Genomic DNA, 20009 nt, shown 5'->3' on the forward strand with positions numbered 1-20009 from the left:
GGGAACAGTGCGCAGTGTAACGGGAGCAGTGCGCAGTGTAATGGGAGCAGTGCCCAGTGTAATGGGAACAGTGCCCAGTGTAATGGGAGCAGTGCGCAGTGTAATGGGAGGCATTTTCCGCTCGTGATGGGGAAGACATTGGGATTACAGGAATCGCAACCGAGGGAGATGCTGCCCTGCTAGGAGTCAGGGAGAGGGAGCCAACTGGATTGCATCCTTCAGAGATAGTAGGAACTGCAGATGCTGGAGAATCTGGGATAACAAGGTGTAGAGCTGGATGAACACAGCAGGCCAAGCAGCATCAGCGGAGCAGGAAGGCTGACATTTCGGGCCTAGAGGGTCTAGGCCCGAAACATGAGCCTTCCTGTCCTCTGATGCTGCTTGGCCTGCTGTGTTCATCCAGCTGTACACCTGGATTGCATCCTTGGTGAGATAGCTCTGAGGAAATTTGACTCCCTGCCAGCAATCGAGAGGAATTCCATTCTCAGAGTTGCTTGGAGATCCCCTTACCCTCCATACCTCATCCCGATCTCAGGGGGCCTGGGGTATCATTTGGAGAGACTCAGACATTGCATGACAGAAAGGTCCAGACTTCAATTCTTTACAACAAAACATGTTTGCCTTCGTTGCTTAGTGCATTGAGTATGGGGTGGGGCCATCATGTTGCAGTTGTACAGGATGTTGGTGAGGCCTCCTTGTGTAATGCTGGTCTCCCTGCTATAGGAAGGACTTTATTAAACTGGAGAGAATGCAAAAAACATTTACCGGTATGTTGCCAGCACTGGAGGGTTTGAGCCATAGGGAGAGTCTGGATAGGCTGGGACATCCTTCCTTGGAGTGTCGGAGGCTGAGGGGTGACCTTATAGATGTTTATAAAATCATGAGGGGCATGGATAGGGTGAATAGCCAAGGTCTTTTCTCCAGGGTAGGGGAGTCCAAAACTAGACGGCATAGGTTTAAGGTGAGAGGGGAAAGTGTTAAATAGGATCTATGGAGTAACTCTTTCACACAGTGGATGATCCAAGTATGGAATGAGCTGCCAGAGGAAGTGGTGGAGGCTGGTACAATTACAACATTTAAAAGGCATCTGGATGGGTACATGAATAGGAAGGATTTAGCGGGTTAGGGGCCAAGTGTATAGAATCCCTACAGTGTGGAATTAGGCCATTCAGCCCATTGAGTTCACACTGACCCTCCAAACAGCATCCCACCCAGATCTACCTTCCAACCGTATCCCTGTATTCCCATCGCTAATCCACCTAGCCTGCACACTATGAGACAATTTAGCATGGCTAGCCCACCCTAACCTGCACATCCTTAGATTGTAGGAGGAAACTCAAGCAGACACAGGGTGTATGAGTAAATTTCACACAGACAGTCGTCTGAGGGTGGAATTGACCCCAGGTCCCTAGTGGCGTGAGGCAGCAGTGCTAACCACTGTGCCACTGTGACAATCAGGCAAATGCAGTGTAGTTTGGGAAACCCGTTCAGAAAGGATGAGTTGGACCGAAGGGTCTGTTTCCGTGCTGTGTGATAGAAGTTACAAATTGCAGTGAATTACAAGAGTGTGGGAGAAGGGGACTAAAGGTGGCGACCCAACAACAGTGTCACTAGCCCATCCTTCTGCCCTGGGGTTGTGGGTTCAAATCCCACCACGGCACCAGGTCGATTTAAATTTAATTATCCAGCCCGGACGGACGGAGGAGCAGTGGGAATTCCCGGGATGAGTGGTCAAGGGCCAATGCTCTGGGGAAATGGCTTCAAATCCCATGATTCCAGGTGCCTCCCCATAGCAACGTGGTCAGCACCGAAATGGCCGCACAAACCACCCTGCGTGCAGGCGATTAGGGACAGCTAAGAGCCGGCAATGCCCATATCTCGTGAATGAATAAATGAAACATGAAACCGTGACCATACGCTGGGACATAGAGGACAACACTGAAACTCAGACAATTTACAACACGTTGACATTGTGAGATTTGAGGAATGCTGTCCTTTGCCAAGGTGTGGCTATCCTACGGTAATTCTCAATGGGCATAGTATATAGCGTCTCAGAGCAATGGTCACAACACTGTTAGCAGAGTGGAAATCTGAGCCAGTAAAGCTATTGCCCATGATCCTCATGCGAATCTTGATCAGAGGAATTCTTGACTGATTTTAGAGCTGTAACCCCATCCCAGGGTTCAGATGTGGGTGACGAGCTTGGGTGAACTTTGACCCTCCCAGCTGCTGACATCATCGCAGTATCTGTTGACGTTACTGGTTTGGAATGATTCCCATAACACTCCAGGCCTGGGACTGACCCGAGCAGTGCCAAAGGCCTGTGCTGTTGGGGAAGTGATTTATTACACTGCTTCTCACTGTGTGTTTTCTTAAACCTGGAGGGCTATCACTTCACCAGGCTGCAGTGGGAGGAACACTGCCTTGATCAACTGGCAAGTTCTGTCCCTCCCCTCCAACGCTCCCTCTCCCTACCCTCCAACACCCCCTCTCTCCCCTCTAACACCCCCTCTCCCCCTCCTCCACCCCCCTCCCTCCCTTCACACACCCCCTCTCACCCCTCAACACCCCGTTTCCCCATCCTCCAATACCCCCTCTCTCTGTCCTCAAACACACCCTCTCTCCCCTCCAACACCCCCTCTCCCCATCCTCCAATACCCCCTTTCTCTGTCCTCAAACACACCTTCTCTCCCCTCCAAATGCCCCCTCTCTCCCCTCCAACACCTCCTTTCTTTGCCATCCGCACTCCCCCCACTCAGAAAACGCCATTCCTGTTTCCCAGCTGCAAGTGGCTTCCAAGCCCTTTGGCTGAAATAGAGCCCTTTAGTGGTGGGGGGAAGGTGGGAGTGGGGGTGGGGGAACGGCAGCAGTGCTGTTCGGCCATAAGAGGCATCGCCGTCCTCTCTCACAGCCGCGTTCTGTAGATTTGGGGATTGCGTGGTGTACAGGGGAAGTGATCGAGAGTCGGAAGTCTTATTGATTTTCTTCACACTGTCAACCTTGGACTGGGAATCAAAGCTGAGACTCTTTCTCCCTTTCTGCTTCATAATGTGATGCATTTACCTGTCAGGCTGTGTGGCAGTTTAGTAACATGATACCTAGACAATCCTGTATGGGTTTTTAAATAGATACCATTTCAGGGGTTGCACTGAGATGAGATGACAATCTCCCTGTGTATCCCATCACTCTGATAGAATTTGTTGTTATTTCCTTCTTCCTCTGACAAGGCACATACAGTGCAGAGTACTGCCCAGGCTTGGTGCAACATTGCTTTCGATGCAGGGTTGCTACTGCCTACTCTGTTCCAATTTATTTCCTGGAAATATTTAAAATCCCTCCCTCAGAGAAAATGTGGGTCTGGTTGGGGTGACAGAGAAACAAAAGTAGCGTTGATCTGGCACCCCTTTCAGCGCCAGTGACCTCAAAGTGCCTTACAGACGGTGGGAGTGTCGGATGATGCTCGATTCACTCGTAGCAACTCGCAGATAAACTTAAATCCTTTACACTTCTGAGTGATGTGGATATCACTGGCAAGCACCACTTTTTTTGCCCATATCGCTACAGAGTAGAGTTTGAACCCCTCTGATAATTAAACCGAAACACAAGCCCCCAGCCTCTTATGGCGGGAGTAGAGGTCCCCTTCTAATAATTAAACCTGAAACGCCCAGAAAAACTTGCCTCATCTTTATGATCTGTTAAAAAAGAGTGCTTGAATGAAAGAAAATCCCTGACACGCACTTTATAAGTAACAAGTGACAATTTTTTTATTATTTAACCCTAACAGTGAACAAATTAACAGAATTGCTAACAAACCAAACAATTCGCCTTTAACTACTAACTATTCCCTAACTGAACTAAATTCTACTGGTATGCTGTTCCAATAAACACAAGTCCCATCTTTATAAACCCAAGTAATAATAAAATAAATTAAAACTTAAGTCTCTTAAAGTCTACACGCCTTTCTTCTGTTGGTCTCGAGTCATAAACGCCTTTCTTCCACTGATCCTGCTGCCAGGGATGTTTTCTCTGTGACGACTCTTAGCTAGAAGAGCCGTGGTACCTTTTATGGATAGATGGTGCTTTCTTAGAGAGCTTCGCGATTTCTTGTGAGCACTAGATGCTTATTTCTTAGATGGCAGTTTGCTGTCACCCCGATTTTCAAAAACCCTCTCCTTATATACCTTGGATGACATTTCAATTTTCTTAGTACAGCATTGGTCTGAGGTTGTCAAAACCATCAGATTTAATTTCAATTGGCTTTCAATCTCTAAGTGCTTGGTTTAAATTAATTGGCTGATTCTAGCGAGTTGCCAAAGCATCAAAACAGACCTAAGATTTCCAATCACACAGCCAACTTTCAAAGTTTCAATTTCAGAACTGGCTGTACATCTTCGGCTACATACAGACACATGTTCTTTTTCTGTATGAATCTCTAAGTGCTTTACCTCTTAAAGGAACCACGCTCTGTTCTCCCTTAACATTTTTCTACAAACCAATTCTAGCTTCCTGCTTTCCAATTCACGATTACTCAACACAACTTTGTTACAATATTTACTTGCCCCACAAACCGCTCAGCCATTGCAGAGGGCAGTTAAGAGTCAATTGTGTCGCTATGGGCCTGGAGTCACGTGTAGGCCCGATAGGGTGAAAACGGCAGATATCCCCCCCTGAAGTAATGGACAGTATGGTTTTGATTTTTTTTCATCATAAGCTTTGTTAGTTTCCTTGTCACTGTCACTGAGACTACGTTTCAGTTCCAGATTTTATTAATCGAGTTGAAATTCCATCAGCTATAGTGGTGGGGTTTAAACCCATGTCCCCAGAGAGAATTAGCCTGGGTCCCTAAGTCACTAGAACTAGTGAAGTATTCCAACATCTCCCACTATCAATGATCTGCATTTGTGATGTTATAGAGTTATACAGCACGGAAACAGGCCCTTCGGTCCAACCAGTCCATACCGACCATAATCCCAAACTAAACTAGACCCACCTGCCTGTACTTAGCCCATATCCCTCCAAACATTTCTTATTCATGTACTTATCCAAATGTTTTTTACATGTTGTAACTGTCCCAGCATCCATCACTTCCTCTGGTAGTTCATTCCACATACAAACCACTCTCTGTGAAAAAAAGTTGTCCCTCATGGCTTTTTAAAATCTTTCTCCTCTCATCTTAAAAGTATGTCCCCAGTCTTCAAATCCCCCATCCGAGGGAAAAGACACCTGCCATTCACCCTATCCATTCCCCTCATTATTTTATAAACCTGTATAAGGTCATCCCTCAGCTTTCTTGATTAAAGGATGTGTTTAATGAAGTAATGCCTTGAGGTCTTTGGAATCCACATGAGCAGGCGAAAGGGGTCTCAATATAATGTTTTGTCCTAATGATAGCACCCCTATCAGTGCATCGTGGGAAAGTCAGGCTTAACTTTTACAATCAAGTTTGGACTGGCCTTTGAACTCTGAAGTCTGAGGCTACCGACTGAGTCAGAACTGACACTGAGATGCAATTTGAAAACACTCTCAGAGTTGACCCTGACCTGTAGCCACCCAACAGAGATGGGCTGGAGGGGTAGGGCTGGGTGTCCAGTCAGCTTGCAGGAGTGAGGTCACGTGGCATAATTTGTGTTTTTATTTTGAGACCCTCACCTGCCGTCATTCTTGATCTCTGGGGAATCCTGACATGGTGGCTCAGTGGTTAGCACTGCTACCTCACAGCACCAGGGACCTGGGTTCAATTCCACCCTCAGGTGACTGTCTGTGTGGAGTTTGTACATTCTCCCTGTGTCTGTGTGGGTTTCCTCCGGGTGCTCTGGTTTCCTCCCACAGTCCAAAAGATGTGCAGGTTAGGGTGGATTGGCCATGGAGAAATTGCCTGCGGTGTTCAGGGATCTGCAGACTGGGTGGGTTAGCCATGGGGAATGCAGGGATATAGGGATAGGATGGGGGGGGATGCTCTCTGGAGGGTTGGTATGGGCTGAATGGCCTGCTTCCACACTGTAGGGATTCTAAAGTGAACAGAGGTCAGGAAGATGAAATCACTACACTTTTATTAAAAAAAACACTGCTGTGGGCCAAGAGAAACTGGACTGTTTGCTTCATGCCAAGTCATCTTCCCATTTGCAATGATCTCCCCTGACCCCTGCGTTCATATATAACCTTTCCTCCATGCCTGGGATTCACCATCTTACCCCTGATCAATAAATCTAACTTTTTTTTGGCCTAATCAACTTGATCAGAGATGCTAACACATCTCTGGACCAGGTGGGAGTGGATCTGGGGCCTCCTGGACCAGGAGTAGGGGATCTACCACTGCACCACTAGAGGGCCTTTTACCCCCTGGTCTTAGTCCAAACTGAAGTGTCCATCCAGCGCTGCCATCTGCCCAGCCTCTGTAGTTGATAACCTCTCATTGCCTCCTCAGATGCTCCGACAGCATCTGCCTTCCTCACCCACAGGCCATCAAACAGCTGGTTTCCGGGAGTAGGTGGGGGACAGAATCGTTTGGATAAAAGCTCCAAACTGAAGCTAAAATAAAAGGTGTAGGATATACATCAAACCCTTTCGGTGGGTTGTAAAGGTACTAGACTGGTACAGTAGTCTGGCTGCCCAGGATAAAGCTCAGGGGCCCTGCGTTCAAATGCCTCCATGAGAATTAATAAAGGCTACGTTTGAAAGCTTATCTAGATGGTAATTATTGTAAAAAACCCATCTGGTTCCCTCAAGTCCTTTTGGGAGGAGGTAGGGGTAATCTGCCACTCTGGCCTATACGTGACTCCAGGCCCACAGCAATGTGGCTGACTCTTAACTACACTCTGGAATGGGCAAGCCAAGCACTTCAAGGACAACTGGGACAGGCAACAAATACCAGTGATGCTCACAATCCAGATCTAAATGAAAAGGATAAAAAGTCCATGATAGTGTAGGGGCAGGCTATTAGGCCCATCAAGTCCACTCCATTACCCCCCAAGGAGCATCCTAACCAGACCCACCCCATCCCTGCATTTCCATGGCCAATCCACCCTAACCTGCACATCTTTGGACTATGGGAGGAAACCCACACAGACACAGGGAGAATGTGCAAACTCCACACAGACATTCACCCTAGGGTGGGATTGAACCCAGGTCCCTGGTGCTGAGAGGCAGCAGTGCTAACCACTGAGCTACCCCGTGCATGGCTTTGCTAATACCAGAGCCATTGCCCCAGTCTCAACAACAATGCTGTACAATGTGAGAGGTGCTATATGAATGCAAGGAGTTGGCAGTGCCCTTCACAAGTGCATGATCAGAGAGAAGATGCCAATAGTCACAGAAGGGTGCCCCCTACTGCAAATGGTGTGTCATTGCACAGTTTTTCTCAGCTTTGAGAGAGACAGACAGCATGTGTTGTATTTGTCCCAACCTTAGCATTGTTTCACTTTCTTTTACGGTATATACAATGACAATATCCAAAATATTAATCGAGTACTCTTCAAGTTAAAACAAAATCCATGTGATTGAACAGCTAAATTTACGTGAGATAGGTTTTTAAAAATGTTCCCTCCACCTGAAGCCTTTGACCTCCTGGGGTTTTTTTAGTCATATTTATCAGGTTAAACCTTAGAGCTAAGCATCTCAGGCCTGGCATCTCATCCTCCATTTTAAATACCCACTCTCTCCACCACCGATGCTCAGCGTGTACCATCTACAAGACGCACTGCGGAAATTTACCAAAGACCCTCAGACAGCACCTTCCAAACCCACGACCACTTCCATCTAGAAGGGCAAGGGCAGCAGTTACATGGGAACACCACCCCCTGCAAGTTCCCCTCCAAGCCACTCACCATCCTGACTTGGAAATATATCGCCATTCCTTCTTATCGCTGGGTCAAATCCTGGAATTCCCTCTCTAAGGGCATTATAGATTTACTTAAACCAAATAAACTGTAGCAGTGGTTGAGGATAACTCATGCTGGTTCAGCCAGCGGTGCCCACATTCCATGAAAGAATTGAAAAGAAAAACACTTGAATAGAATCCCTACAGTGCAGGTGGAGGCTATTTGGCCTATCAAGTCTGCACTGACCCTCTGCAGAACATACCACCCTATCCCCATATTTCCCATGGCTAGTCCTCCTAGCCTGCACACCCAAGACACTATGGGCAATTTAGCATGGCTAATCCACCCTAACCTGCACATCTTTGGTCTGTGGGAGGAAACCCACACAGACACGGGAAGAATGTACAAACTCCACACAGACAGTCATCCAAGGCTGGGATCAAACTCAGGTTCCTGTCACTGTGAGGCACCAATGCTAACCACTGAGCCACTGTGTAGCACCCAGAGGATGACAGATGACTCAAAACTCTCTTCCACAAAAGGCTAGATCAATTGTCAACTTTAACCCTGAGATTGAGAGCTTTTTGTTACAGAGGAAACAAGCGTTGGCGAACTATTCGGCATGTGTGGAAATCATTAATCGGCTTGATCCTCTCCTCAACTGAGCTTCGTTGATGCCAATACCCCGTTTTTCAAACGGTTTGGAGCAGGAGACTGGTCTGTCTTGAATCCAGAGGCAGAAGGAGTAACTGTAGCTACCTTGGCTCAAAATTGAGAGTTTAGGGCCTAACTATGGGCTAAACATCCATGCCCTTCCTGTGCCCCTCAACGTCCTGTCGTCACACTTTGTGTGTCAACTGCTTTGATTGGAACGTTCAATCATAATGGAACAAAAAGGTCTCTTTTAAAATGCAAAGGTTTCCCAGTTCCAGACATTCCGTCTGTAACTCAAAATTGCTAATGCCCAATATCAAGTTTTAATAAAAATTATAACAATTTTTATAAGATAGACCTTTTCCTCCTCCATTTTTATCCATCCGTTTCATTGTCTCGTGTCCCTTAGTGCCTTCGTAACCTTTTCACTTGTAGGCCGAAAGCCTGGGCCTTGCCTAGTATTTCTGCTAAGAGCTGTGATGCTATGAGCTGAGTGTGGGGTGCATTTAATTACCTGGGTTTTCTTCTGCACTCGGTCAGTTACACGGGGTGGGGGGGCTTTGGTGGGTGTGGGGGTAATATTTTCCATAGGATTCTAGTTTTTAGAAGCTTTACTGAGGTAAGATTCATATGGCAACATCCTTGTAAATCTTTTCTGCACCCTTTCACGTTTCACAACATCTTTCCCCTTCAGAACAATTTATAGTGCTTGGGTAAAGGGTGCTGATTGGTTGTCAAGTTGACCCTGATTGGTTGAGTTGTTGTGATGGAGAATGCACTGGGGGAGTCATTGTCATACATTTTTGCTAAAATTAAGAAAACGCATAATGCCAGGATGTCTTCCTTTAACGTGCAAAATAAAGCTCCCTGCGTGTGAATAATTGTAGTTTCTAACGAGCATAAGAGAGCCACATTTAAATTGCTTCATTAAAGAGCGCTTTTTGAAGTGTTGTCAGCGCTGTAACGAAGGAAAAGGGCCATCCGAATTGCGCACAGCAAGATTCTGCAAACGGCTGTATGTTAATGACCAGATCGCCCGATTTTGCTGGTATTGGTTGAACAATAAGTATTGCCCATGACAAGTGAAAGGACTCAAATGAAAGCAAAGTGCTGGAAGCGCTGGAGATCTGAAATAGAAGCGAAAGACGGCTGGAGCAGATCTGGCAGTGTTTGTGGAGAGCAAAACAGAGTTTTGATTTCTCTTCAGGGCTTGGTTTCCCAGTTCTAACTCTGCTTTCTCTCTCGCTGTCCATGGGCACTGCCAGACCTGCTGAGTTTCCCCAGCACTTCCTGTTGTTACCAGAAAGGACCTCTCTGATCCTTTATTCTGGAGTCAAATATATCCACCAGAGATGATCGATAAGGCTTTGATACAACACAGTCATACAACATGGAAACAGACCCTTGCAACTTTAATTATATAAATTTTCAACCAATCTGTTCAGATATGCAGAACAAGCCTGCTAGGCTAATGGGACGTAATACTAAGTCTTTCCTGGCCTAGAGTTAGGGACGTTATCACTGCACTGCAACAGCTCCTGTATGTTTACATAGAATCCTTACAGTGTGGAAACAGGCCATTTGGCCCAACATATCCACACCACCCTTCCAAAGAGCATCCCACCCAGACCAGCCCCCTACCCCGTCAATTCCCCATGTCTAACCCACCTAACCTAAACATCCCTGGACAATTTCCCATGGCCAATCCACAGTAGCCTGCACATCTTTGGACTGTGGGAGGAAATTGGAGCACCCGGAGGAAATCCACGCAGAAACGGGGAGAATGTGCAAATGCTGCACAGACAGTCACCCGAGGGTGGAATTGAACCCAGGTCCCTGGTGTTGTGAGGCAGCAGTGCTAACCACTGAGCCACCGTGCCAATCTAAATTGTAATCTTGCAATGCCCAGGAATCGAACCCGGGTCACTCATGTTAATGCATTTGCTCTGATGTGTTGTAACATAGCTCCAAGTCAGGGTGGGAGTTGTACCTGGAGCCTTTTGGATCTGATGCAGGGTCATTACCACTGCACCACAAGACCCTCACCCAGCCTTAACCTTTACACTCTGGGATTGAATTCAGAAATGTTACCACTTAAAGAACAAATCTGTGCAGGTTAGGGTGGATTGGCCATGCTAAACTGCCCATAGTGTCCAAGGAAGTGCAGGCTGAGTGGATTAGCCATGGGGAATGCAGGGTTACAGGTATAGTGTAGGGGGGCGTGGGTCTGGGTGGAATGCTCTTCAGTGGGTCGGTGTGGATTCAATGGGCCGAATGGCCTGCTTTATCACTGTAGGGATTCTGTTCTTGCCTTCATTGCTCAGACCTTTGAGTATAGGAGTTGGGACATCATGTTGAGGTTGTGCAGGACGTTGGTGAGGCCTCTTCTGGAGTAATGTGTCCAGTTCTGGTCTCCCAGTTATAGGAAGGATATTAAGCTGGAGAGGGTTCAGAAGAAATTTACCAGGATGTTGCTGGAAATGGAGGGTTCGAGTTATAAGGAGAGGCTGGGACTTTTTTCACTGGAGTGTAGGAGGTTGAGGGGTGACCTTATAGAGGTTGAAAGTTTTGGCAAAGATCTGTAGCTCAGGTTGTGGGTGAGGTTGTTGTCAGCAACCATCCCAATGACCACAAACAAAGCTGCATTAGGGACACTATTTAAACAGGGCCAGGACACACTGCAACTACAAAATCCTCGCTATAAACAGATATCCCCGCAACTTCATCCACAAATGCCTACATAACAGACAACAACAGGAGGATACACATTGACCACACTGCCCTACATCAGGAACATATTGAAACTGACAACCAGACACCTAAGACCACCAGGAATCATGGTGGCCCACAAGCCCACAGCCACTCTACAACAAATACTCACAAGGATTAAAGACCCCATTCCCACAACATGCAGAACCAACGTGGTTTACAAAATACCATACAGCGACTGCCACAAACATTACATTGGACAGACAGGAAGGTAACTAGCCATCAGGATACACGAACATCAGCTAGCAACATAACTACATAATGAACTCTCCTTAATATCGGTAGATTCAGACAATGAAGGCTATCAGTTTAACTGGGACAAGGTAACCATAGCAGCCCAAGCCAAACATGGACACACACGGGTGAATTCCTAGAGGCATGGCTCTCAACCCGTACTTCAATCAACAAATATTTAGAATCGGACCCCATATATAAACCCATATAGGTCAGAACCGGAAATGACACTACTCACCATAACAGACCAGACAGTATAAATTCCAAGTGGAGCAGAACAACATCGCTTCATCGGAGGCCTCACTGATGATGTTACCCAGCATGGGGACGAACCGTCTGAATGAGAACAAGCCAGCTCGGGGAGCAAGTCAACAACCTCACTTATAGAGGTTTATAAAATCATAAGGGGTATAGATTAGGTGAATAGCAAAGGTGTCTTTTCCCTAGGGTGGGGGAATTCCAAGACTAGGGGGCATATTTTTAAGGTGAGAGGAGAAATATTTTAAAAAGACATGAGAGGCAACTTTTTGACACTGAGAGCTGTTTGCGTGTGGAATGAACTTCCAGAGGAAGAGGTGGATGTGGGTACAGTTACAATGTTTAAAAGACATTTGGATAAGTACATGAATAGGAAAGGTTTGAAGGGATATGGGCCAAGCACAGGCAGGTGAGACTAGTTGCGTTTGGGATTACGGTTAACATGGACTGGTTGGACCGAAGGGTCTGTTTCTGTGCTGTATGACTCTATGACTGTCTATGACTCTATGATTCAATGATTCTGGAGGCAAGAGTTATAAAACAGAGCTCTGGTTGATGTGTTAAAAAAGGTAGATGGAAATGGATTACACTTTTCTGAAAGAATTATTTAAATTTTCAGGTGCGTGAGCCACAAAAAAATGAATGATCTCACTTGTGCTTTGTGGACCAGGAGAGAATGTAAATCTTAATGACTTGCACATGTTAGCCAGAGATTCTAGTTTATAACCTCTTTCAGATAAAGAGAAAGCCCAAAAATTCCTTTCCTCATTCCAATTTGACGGCTGCATTTTGAAAGGAAGCAAATAAGGGAGTTGATGGGAGGGATAGACCGCAGCTAGCTTCAGTTGAGTTAGAGTCAGGCTGTGTCTTGGGATAAGGGTGGATGTGATAGATGAAGGGTTAAGATCATAGAATCCCCACAGTGTAGAAGCAGGCCATATCTACCCTCCAAATAGCATTCCATCCAGACCCACCCCCTGCCCTACTCCCTGGCTAACCCACCTAGCCTGCACATCCCTGAACATTGTGGGGCAATTTCCCATGGCCAATCCACCCTAACCTGCACATATTTGGGGCTGTGGGAGGAAACCGGAGCACCCGGAGGAAACCCACACAGACACGGGGAGAATGTGCAAACTCCACACAGACACTTGCCCGAGGGTGGAATCAAACCCAGGTCCCTGGCGCTGTGAGGCAGCAGTGCTAACCACTGAGCCACCATGCTGCCCCAGGGTACAGTGAATATCATTAGAGAAAGCAAAAAGTGTTAAGGACCAGACCAAACCCTCTCAAACTGTTTAGAACATAGTCTAGACCCTAATTGTTTCTTATTTTAAAGGTAAATGTAAGATGTAGCATTCCAGATGCAATTCAATTGGTCAAACTACCAAATGTAAAGCAAAGCACACTTTATTCATCCACTATAGTTAAAATACAACAAAAGAAAGAAGGTATTGGAATAACTTAACTCTATTGGAAAACTTAACAGAATAATCAATACAGTAACTATTACTAATTAACTGTTCTAATATAGGAACGTGTCATTAACATCTCCTTGGCAAAAGGCAAATTCAGAAAACAGACTGTCTCACATGCAACTCCAGCAGCAGGAAGAGAACCCCCAGTTTTTGGCTGTAACCGAGAGAGGGACAAATAAATAGCTTCCACTTCTTCAAGACCCTAAAAGCAACTGCTGAAAGCTACAAGTAAAAATCCTAGTTCTGTGGGAGCCTGAACCCACCCGCCCAGGCTGCTTTTATTGTTTCAACATTAAAAGAAAAACTGAGGACCTCACAAGATGTTTACTCTAGTGGCTCTGGTAGACAGCTCATGACGTCTGTCTTAAAACCTCTCTTCGAAAAAAAACAACAAAATACATCTCTTAAAGCTACAGTGTTATCACAAAGGGAAGATAGAAAGTTTAAACAGCTGATGATTTAACACAAAGGCGACAAGGATAGGAATTGAAAGCTTGTCCTCAGATAATGCTTTATAGATGTTATTATAGTTACATACGTTCAGATGGAAGAGCTGGTCCTATAAACAAGAGAATTCAATGTCCATACCTTGTGCCTTTTTCAACTAAATGAAAGCTTAAAGTGCATTCTCCGGTATGTACATCAGACCAATGACCTTGACCAATCAGTGTTGACATGCCTGGTTTGATTTAAAACAAAAAACAACTCTTTCCCAGATGTATTCTCTGTGGCAACACTGTTACGAATCAGGATCCACTCGCTAACCAATGAGCACCTGCTCATGTTGCTCCTTTTGGAGATTTGGTATTCTTGCGATTCTGTCCTGATGAGTACAAGATCAAAAATTGTGATGGCATGTCTTTTCTCACAGCAATGCTCAAGTTGTGTGTTTCCAAGTGGCTGTATGTAATATATGTATTAATAATAGTGTATAACATACATTTCTTTCCATGTAAATCTCCGAACATTTTAATAGCGTTCTTAATATCACTTTTGATTCTCTTGGAGCTCTCCTGCTTCAGTTTTAATATGAATTACAATTCACATTCATTGCTTGTATTCCACAAATGGGCAATAGTCTCAGTTTAACTCTTACTAAACTGGGTTCCTCGGGCAATATAGCACTCTCTCTGTGCTGCGCTGAAGTATTTAAGCCTAGGTAATTGGCTGATGCTTATATTGGGCCATTTCATGTGGCAATACCAGTGTGGCACTGGGCTGTCAGCTTTTTTCATTCATTCGTTGGATGTGGGCATCATTGGCACTCATTTATTACTCATCCCTAATCACCCTCTGAAGGTGCCAGTGAGTTGCTGCCTTCTTGAACTGCTGCATTTGATGTGGGAACACCCACAATGCCCTTAGGGAGGGAATTCCAGGATTCTGACCCAGCGACACTGAAGGAACGGTGATATATTTCCAAGTCAGGATGGTGAGTGGCTCGGAGGGGAACTTGCAGGGGGTGGTGTTCCCATGTATCTGCTGCCCTTGTCCTTCTAGATGGAAGTGGTCGTGGGTTTGGAAGGTGCTGTCTGAGGATCTTTGGTGAATTTCTGCAGGGCGTCTTGTAGATGGTACACATGCTGTTACTGAGCGTCGGTGGTGGAGGGAGTGGGATGTTTGTGGATGTGGTGCCAATCAAGTGGGGGCTGCTTTGTCCTGGATGGTGTCGAGCTTCTTGAGTGTTGTTGGACCTGCCCCCATCCAGGGCAAGTGGGGAGTATTCCATTACACTCCTGACTTGTGCCGTGTAGATGGTGGGACAGGCTTTGGGAAGTCAGGAGGGGAGTTACTCACCGCAGGATTCCCAGCCTCTGACCTGCTCTTATAGCCTCTGTGTTTATGTGGTGAGTCCAGTTCAGTTCATTTTCTAGTTGAGGGTAACACCCAGGATGTTGATAGTGGGGGATTAGTGATGGTTGCCAAGGGGTGATGGTTAGGTTCTCTCTTGTTGGAGATGGTTATACCCTGCCGTTTGTGTGGCACGAATGTTATTTGCTACTTGTCAGCCCAACTCCAGATCTTGTTGCATGTGAACATGGATTGCTTCAGTATCTGAGGAGTCACGAATGGTGCTGAACATTGTGCAATCATCAGCGAACATCCCCACTTCTGACCTTATGATGGAGGGAGGGTCATTGATGAAGCAGCTGAAGATGGTTGGGCCTAGGACACTACCCTGAGGAACTCCTGCAGAGATGTCCTGGAGCTGAGATGATTGACCTCCAACAACCACGACCATCTTCCAATGTGTCAGGTATGACTCCAACCACCGGAGCATTTGCCCCCTGATACCCATTGATTCCAGTTTTGTCAGGGCTCCTTGATGCCACACTCGGTCGAATGCAGCCTTGATATGAAGGGCTGTCACTCTCACCTCACCTCTGGAATTCAGCTCTTTTGTCCATGTTTGAACCAAGGCTGTAATGAGGTCAGGAGCTGAGTGGCCCTGGCGGAACCCAAACTGGGCGTCACTGAGCAGGTTATTGCTGAGCAGGTGCTGCTTGATAGCACTGTTACTGACACCTTCCATCACTTTACTGATGATCGAGAGGAGACTGATGGGGCAGTAATTGGCCGGGCTGGATTTGTCCTGCTTTTTCTGTACAGGACATACTTGGGCAATTTTCCACATTGTTGGGTAGATACCAATGTTGTAACTGTACTGGAACAGCTTGGCTAGGGGAGCGGCAATTTCTGGAGCACAAGTCTTCAGTACTATTGCCGGAATGTTGTCAGGGCCCGTAACCTTTACAGTATCCAGTGTCTCCAACTGTTTCTTGATATCACGTGGAGTGAATCAAATTGGCTGAAGACCGGTATCTGTAGCGTTGGGGACCACTGGAGGAGGCCAAGATGAATCATCCACTTGGCACTTCTGTAAAACAGAAAATGTTGAATATTGCCGTAACCCTTTGGAAAAAATGAAGTTGTTTAGCCATGTGGAGATCCATGGAATGGATCATTGTCTTCCTGTCAGTAAGAGGGTGTTGGATACAAGTCCCACCCTTGAGATTTGAGCACAGAATCTTTGCACTGAGATTCCAAGACATTACAAATGGAGTGCCGCATTACCAACCACATAGATGCAGGCCGTTCGGCCCACCAAGCCCATACCATGTCCCTGTAGACCAAACCAGTCAGTGCCAACGCCACCCCGTTCTCGCCCCATAGCTCTGCTGGTTTATATCCTGTGATGTCTTCTCTCAGATGAGACATTAAATTGATGCCTTATCTGGACAGAAAAGACCCCACGTTGCTGGGGGAGAGGGTGAAGGGGGTAAGGATGTCCTGATGGTGCCACCTCTTCAGAGTTACCATCTGATGCTGTTCTTGTGAAGACCATCCCCCACGTCCAGCTAAAAGTAACATCTGGCTTGAGGTGGGAGGGGTTTGGGGGCTTTCCCCAAACTCCCTGCTTTCCCATTGGAAGGACTGAAGGGCTTGACTCCACAAATGGAGCCTTTCTCATGTGATAACAAGGTGTAGAGCTAGATGAACACATCAGGCCAATCAGCATCAGAGGAGCAGGAAGGCTGATGTTTCGGGCCTAGACCCTTCTTCAGACCCTTTCTCATGTGAATCCTTTTCAAACCCCTCTCTGGTGTCTTGGCATTCAGTCCAAAGGGTCAGCTATCTGGGTTCCAGAGGCATGTAGCCAAATTGTCCAGGCTCCACACCATTTTGGGTACTACCTGGACATTTCCCCCACTGACCCGACTAACCCGCAACCCAGCCTTGACGAACCTCGCTCTGCTCCCCTTACCTCCCACCCCACTCTACCCAATTGCCCCCAACCTGCTGATTAACCAGCAACCAGCTTACCCACTTCACCCCCTCACCCTCTTACCCGCTGATCCACATGTGGTAGCTTGTTCTGTTTATCATGGAATCCCTACAGTGTGGAAACAGGCCGTTCGGCCCAGCAAGTCCACACCAACCCTCCGAAGAGCAGCCCATCCAAACCCATCTCCCTACCCTTTCCCTGTAACCCTGCATTTCCCATGGCTAACACGCCTAATCTACACATCCCTGCACACTATGGGCAATTTAGCATGGCCAATCAACCTAGCCTGCACATCTTTGGAAAGTGCTGGGTCCAATCTTCCCCCTGTAGTCACTGAAAATATTCAGGAAGGTGTTGGATAAATGATTCGCAATTATAGGCATTTGGGCATATAGGGAGAAAGCGTGAAGTTTGCATGGAGATAGAGGATCGGCCCATATGCTCTGAATTCCTGTCTATGTTTCACCTGACCCTAACCTGCTGTGAAAGATGCCATTGGGCACTGTCTATCCCTGTCACAGCTGGGATTGAACGGTCCTGGTGGAAATACAAGCAGAATGGGAATTTGCAAGGCTGAAGCCAAACCAGCAAACATCTCTCTTAATCTGTGTCCAAGTCCCTCTTTACTGGTCTGTGAGTGAAAACTGTTCACACACTCACTGGGTCCATTTCTCCAATGATGTCTCCACCTTTACAATTCCTGGTCCCAGTTGTTTAAAAGGAATGTGAGAGGGTTTTGGCCTGTGAGTCACAGAGTCATACAGCACAGAAACAGGCCCTTCGGCCCAGCTCGTCCATACCAGCCAGATATCCTAAACCGAACTAGTCCCATTTGCCTGTGTTTGGCCCATATCCCTCTAAGCCCTTCCTATTCACATATCCAACCAGATGCTTTTTAAATGTTGTACCAGACTCCACCACTTCCTCTGGCAGCTCGTTCCATACACGCACCACTCTCTGCATGAAATAATTGCCCCTCAGGTCCCTTTTAAATCCTTCCCCTCTCACCTTAAACCTATACCCTCTAGTTTTGGACTCCCCCACCCCAGGGAAAAGATCTTGGCCATTCACCCTATCCACCCCCCTCACTGTTTTATAAACCTCTATAAGGTCACCCCTTAACCTACTGTGCTCCAGGGAAATAAAGTACCAGCCTTTCCAGCCTTTCACTGTAACCCAAGCCTTTCGGTCTCAGTAACATCCTTGTAAATCTTTTTTGCACCTTTTCCAGTTTAATAACATTCTTTCTACTTCAGGTAGATGAGGACTGTACATGGTACGCAGTAGGGGAGGCAATGACTTATGCTATTACTGCTGCACTGTTAACCCAGAGGCCCAGATAACATTCTGGGGATAGTAGGAACTGCAGATGCTGGAGAATCCGAGACAACAAGGTACAGGGCTGGATGAATGCAGCAGGCCAAGCAGCATCTGCTCCTATGATGCTGCTTGGCCTGCTGTGTTCATCCAGCCCTGCACCTTGTTGTTTAACATTCAGGGGACCTGGATTTGAATCCCACCACAGCAGATGGTGGCATTTGTGTTTAACAAGAAGTTGGAAGTAAGAGCCTCATGATGACAGTAAAACCATTGCCGATTGTCGGAAAAGCCCATCTAGTTCATTAACGTCCTTTAGGACAGGAAACTGCCATCCTTGAGATAGTAAGAACTGCCAATGCTGGAGTCAGAGATAACACAGTATGGAGCTGGAGGAACACAGCAGGCCGGGCAGTATCAAAGGAGCAGGAAAGCTGAGGTTTTGGGTCAGGACCCTTCTTCATACTTTGTTATCGTTAAACTGTCATCCTTAGCTGGTCTGGCCTACATGTGACTCCAGACCCACAGCAATGTGGTTGACTCTTAACTGCCCCCTGGGCAATGAGGGATGGGCAATAAATGCTGCCTGGCCAGTGACACCCTCATCCCGTGAATGAATACAGAAAAGAAACATGGCCTTACCAATGACCTGTAGAGCCAGCTCCTGTAGGGTCCAGACCCGAAACGTCAGCTTTCCTGCTCCTCTGATGCTGCCTGGCCTGCTGTGTTCCTCCAGCTCTACACTGTGTTATCCTATACTCAATCCTCTTCTTCACCGCCCTATCTACCTGTGATGCCACTCTCTGTGCACCTGCACCTCTCAGTCTATCTGTTTAACAACAAGCCCCAGGGCTTTACCATTAACTATGGTAAACTCTAGATATGAACTCAAGGAAATTGTATCGTGCCCTTCATTAAGCCATGGAATTGTTGGATTCCCTCTCATGTGAGCGTGGCTGTGTGGAGTGACTGTGTTTCCTGCCCATGTTACCATGTACGTATTGTCCTACCCGCCTCGAAACTTTGCTTGGCTCAACCTTTGCCCGTTTCTATCTGGGATTTGCCGCAGGTCCACGAGTTATGTGATAACTTCTGCCACCGCTACATCAGCTGCTTAAAGGGCAAGATGCCCATTGACCTGGTGATAGAGGACCGTGATGGAGGCTCGAAGTCTGACCTGGAGGATTTCACCGGCTCTTGTACCAGCCTCTCCGATCAGGTAGGGGAACATTTCTCCGTCCAATCTTTTGAGTCTCTCAGGTGTACGGGACCACCTGAATCCAGTCTGTTCCCGATGCTCTGATTGTATTCAACAACCCGAGAGTTTTGCATTGTTTCCTGCAGTGATTTTCGTGGTTTCTTTTCGAAAACAAAATGTCTGTACCAGCAAAGGTGGTATATGCACGGTTTCGGTTCTGTTCCATTGTTTTTAAGAGTTTGAAATGTTACATTAATGTGGAGCATTGATTAATGTCGAATACCTATCTCTCAGTGAAAATATAATGGAGAATCTAACTCATATCACTCACAGAAGTAGTAGGAACTGCAGATGCTGGCGAATCCGAGACAACTTTTCACTCACAGAAGTGTTGTGCAGACACATGGCAAGCAAATGGAGATTTCCAGGCCGGTCTTATGGCGCTGGCTTTGGTGGGGCACTGGGCCACAAACACACACACACACACACACACACAC

The 20009-nt window shown here is 46.7% G+C and overlaps 1 protein-coding gene across 1 annotated transcript in view; it reads left to right on the forward strand.

The window, feature by feature from the left end:
- Nucleotides 1–20009, forward strand: part of LOC125487291 (homeobox protein Meis1-like) — a 98913-nt gene that overhangs the window by 13058 nt on the left and 65846 nt on the right. Inside the window, exon 5 of the mRNA XM_048618229.1 lies at nucleotides 19384–19533. Coding sequence (XP_048474186.1) covers nucleotides 19384–19533 — 150 coding nt within the window. The remainder of the gene's footprint in view (nucleotides 1–19383; nucleotides 19534–20009) is intronic.

Source organism: Rhincodon typus, chromosome 39 (assembly GCF_021869965.1).
Source record: "Rhincodon typus isolate 14 chromosome 39, sRhiTyp1.1, whole genome shotgun sequence".
In the NCBI taxonomy this organism is placed as follows: domain Eukaryota; kingdom Metazoa; phylum Chordata; class Chondrichthyes; order Orectolobiformes; family Rhincodontidae; genus Rhincodon; species Rhincodon typus.